This window comes from Verticillium alfalfae, genomic scaffold, assembly GCF_000150825.1.
Source record: "Verticillium alfalfae VaMs.102 supercont1.5 genomic scaffold, whole genome shotgun sequence".
NCBI classification, from domain to species: Eukaryota; Fungi; Ascomycota; class Sordariomycetes; order Glomerellales; family Plectosphaerellaceae; genus Verticillium; species Verticillium alfalfae.
In genome coordinates, this window is record NW_003315034.1 from 880,686 (window position 1) to 883,887 (window position 3,202).

Sequence of the window (3,202 nt, forward strand, 5' to 3'; positions counted from 1 at the left end):
CAGATGTTCTCGATCCAGACTCAAAAGTTCGATGCGCGACGCTTGGTTCTGCAGCATGCTCACATAATTGGTCACTTGCAGCTGGCCTACCGACCACCACCAATCGACTGGGGGTGTCGTGTTAGCAAAACAACCACACTGTCTCCGGCGTGCTTTTCTTTACGTTTCCACACTTCGATAATCACACCAAATGCCCTTGAAGTCGATGCAAATCGAGATTTTGCCCTTGACGGACAATCGAGAGCCAGTTCGTGGTTTTCCTCTGGTGATGTCTGCTCCATCTACTCTTGCGCACCGTTCATTGACTGTGCAGGCGGAGCGTGGAGTCCGTTGCTCCAGGCTCCACTGTTGTCCGATCGTGTGTTTCTGACTGGCGAGAAGCTTCGGTTTCTCGAGGTAATATGATGTCAGGCCAACCTTAGGTTGTTAAACAGCAAGATCGAGATGTTGGTTTTTCCCGTTTGTCTTGCCTTGTTGTCTCTCGAGATGTAGAAGTGCCTTCGACAACTTTATTGAATACCAGGCGGCGCCTGTGCGATGAGACATCGTCTGGTCGGAGAACCCACAAGGTAGGTTCCTGGTGGCTTCTTGGCCGAATCCTTGCCACGAATGTTGTCGTGTGTGGAGATTCCGACTATGTGCACGCCCACCCCCTTGTAAGAGTGCTCACTGTCCCCGTGTCCCTATGGGTGTGCAGAATGTACGTACAGTCTTGAGTCCGTTCTTGCGTTGCGAGCGACGGAAACCTAGTGATTTAGCCCCATCTCAGGCAGCCGGTCTTGGCTCAACTAACCAGGAGTCCCCTGGCCAGTTTTGCCAGTCTTCTTCATCGTCAGGTGCATATTTGGATGGTCGACTGCCCTTCCGTTGCCCAAACGCCGTCCCACGGATGGTTGACAGAGACTCTGACCCCTGTAAGAGTAGATCCGCCAGACTCGGTACCTTGCTTGTACGCCGGCTCGCCTACCTCATCATCAGTTCCGGCTCACTGCCATCCCTCCCTCAAGAAATACACCAGGCGACGAATTTGTGCCCCAAGCACCGCACCAGCTACTCCTCTCTCCCTCCCTCCCTCTCTCTCTGAACACGGGGTCTATTGCTGTCTGTCAATTTTGTTACGCATCTCGACCTGTGTTTGGTTTCCCGACCCTGACCAGAGGATCCATTGCTCTCTGTTCCAGCATCCGGCCATTCTCCGAAACCCCAAGTCCTATGATCAGCTCCACCAATCTTCCCAGGTAAGTCAATGTGCGTACTTCCTTTTGGTTTGGGGTGTACACAATATCCTCTTCAGCCAGTTTCGGGGGAGAGGGCGGTCGAATGGCTGGCTGGCAACTTGCCGCTGCTTTTCAGATGGACCTCTGGACTGCACATGCATATCCCACCATGATCTCAGAGCCTTTCCTCTTTGGTCGATCTAGCGTGTGTCTCCACAACCGAGCACTCGGTCTGCTCGACCATGTCATCGAGATCTTGCACCTCCGTTGCGACCAACCGTTGGGTATATCCACAACACGTCTGCCGCATACCATTTTGGGTGTTGTGACAAGACTGGCCACCGACACACCTGCTGATGATTGCCATTCCCACAACCAGACCACACGATCCACGACCACTTTCATTTGACAAACACGACGTCGCTGCCATTTTCGAAACACCTGGAATCCGAAATCAGATCGAGCATTCTGTCGACATCTAGCTGGGCTCTTGAACAACCGATTTCGACAGCCAGCACAATCGCAGTGTTTTGACTTCTGAGAGACGTCGCATATTCAGCCACACGAAAAGAGAACGCATTGATCGATCGACGACGACATAGCCTCCCTGCTGTACATTGATCAACCACAAATCGACCCATCAAATAGAACATTCGAAGTTCAAAGACGGATGATTGATTGAAGGAGCACACAATACACCCAAACGCCGCCAGTCGAAAGGCAGCGAAGACACAAGGAATCAACCGACCACAAGCGGGCACCGACGCCGTCGGTAAAATCCGTCTGCATGGCCCAAGGCTTGGGCACGATCTTCGCGGAGTTGGGGATCTTGCAATACCTGGATACCTTCGTCGAGCAAGGCTTCGATACATGGGCTACCATCTTGGATATAACAGAATCAGACCTGTGAGTGTTTGGGCAACACTCTGTTGTACAGGATATATGCTGATCCACATGGCTTGCAGCGATGCTCTGGGAGTGAAGCTAGGCCACCGAAGGGTAAGGAATGCTCGTCGATCTTGTTGACGATTTTTTGAAGCTGACACAATTGTGCAGAAACTTCAAAGGCGGATTGCGAACTCGAGAGGGCTGGCCCCAGATGCCTCACTTGTGTCTCCTATCCGAGCAAGTGTTGAGGATACTCGTACAGAAAATACCAAACCAGAACCGATCAAGCAAGATTCGAAGGACATTGCTGTCGTTACGAAGCGAAAGTACCGACGACACCCCAAGGTACGTGCTTGTCGGCCCGAGCATAGCAGGCGAACACTGATCATGAGTATAGCCGGACGAGAATGCACCCGAGAGGCCGCCGTCCGCATATGTGTTGTTCTCAAATAGTACGTCCTGCAATGAGTCGTGGAAGGCACTCCAATGTTAACAAGCTGTAGAAATGCGCGATGACTTAAAGGGTCGCAATCTAACCTTTACCGAGATCGCAAAGCTTGTAGGAGAGAATTGGCAGAGTCTGTCACCTGTCGAAAAGGAGCCCTTCGAGACACAGGCATTGAACGCCAAGGAAAAGTACAACCAAGATCTGGCAGAGTACAAGAAAACATACGACTACAAGAAGTATGCCCAGTATCTCCATGACTTCAAGCAGAAGCAGCTTCACCAAAACCAAGGTACGTGACTGAATGGTGCAAACCACGTACGCTGATCTGGAGGGGTCGCTAACAGTCGTTGGAAGCTGCCAAGAATGGTACTAAACGTTTGAAGCTGGATGCCAATGCTACCAGAGTTCATCATGGCAGCAGTGCTAGTGTTACTCCTGGCGGCAGTAATACTGGCAGTGGTAGCGACAGCGTCATGGCAAGTGATGGCTCGACTACACGGAAGGACAGGGTAGGATCCGTAACGTCCATGCCGGATTACCCATTCGCGCCCAGTCTGTCACATCAACATGCCGTCGAAGAGTCGATGCATTCGCCAGCCAGCACAGCCTTTGAAATAGAGCGATCTCCCGTCGGAATCTCTGGCAGTCC

The 3,202-nt window shown here is 51.9% G+C and overlaps 1 protein-coding gene across 1 annotated transcript; it reads left to right on the top strand.

Moving 5' to 3' along the window:
- Positions 1 to 1,557: 1,557 nt before the first annotated feature.
- On the top strand, positions 1,558 to 2,980 carry VDBG_04589 (conserved hypothetical protein; the record flags this gene model as incomplete). Its single annotated transcript, XM_003004937.1, has 6 exons — positions 1,558 to 2,123; positions 2,183 to 2,216; positions 2,274 to 2,450; positions 2,503 to 2,557; positions 2,609 to 2,842; positions 2,937 to 2,980. The coding sequence occupies 6 exons, from the start codon at positions 2,005 to 2,007 to the stop codon at positions 2,978 to 2,980; spliced, it is 663 nt and encodes a 220-aa protein (XP_003004983.1).
- Positions 2,981 to 3,202: the final 222 nt, after the last annotated feature.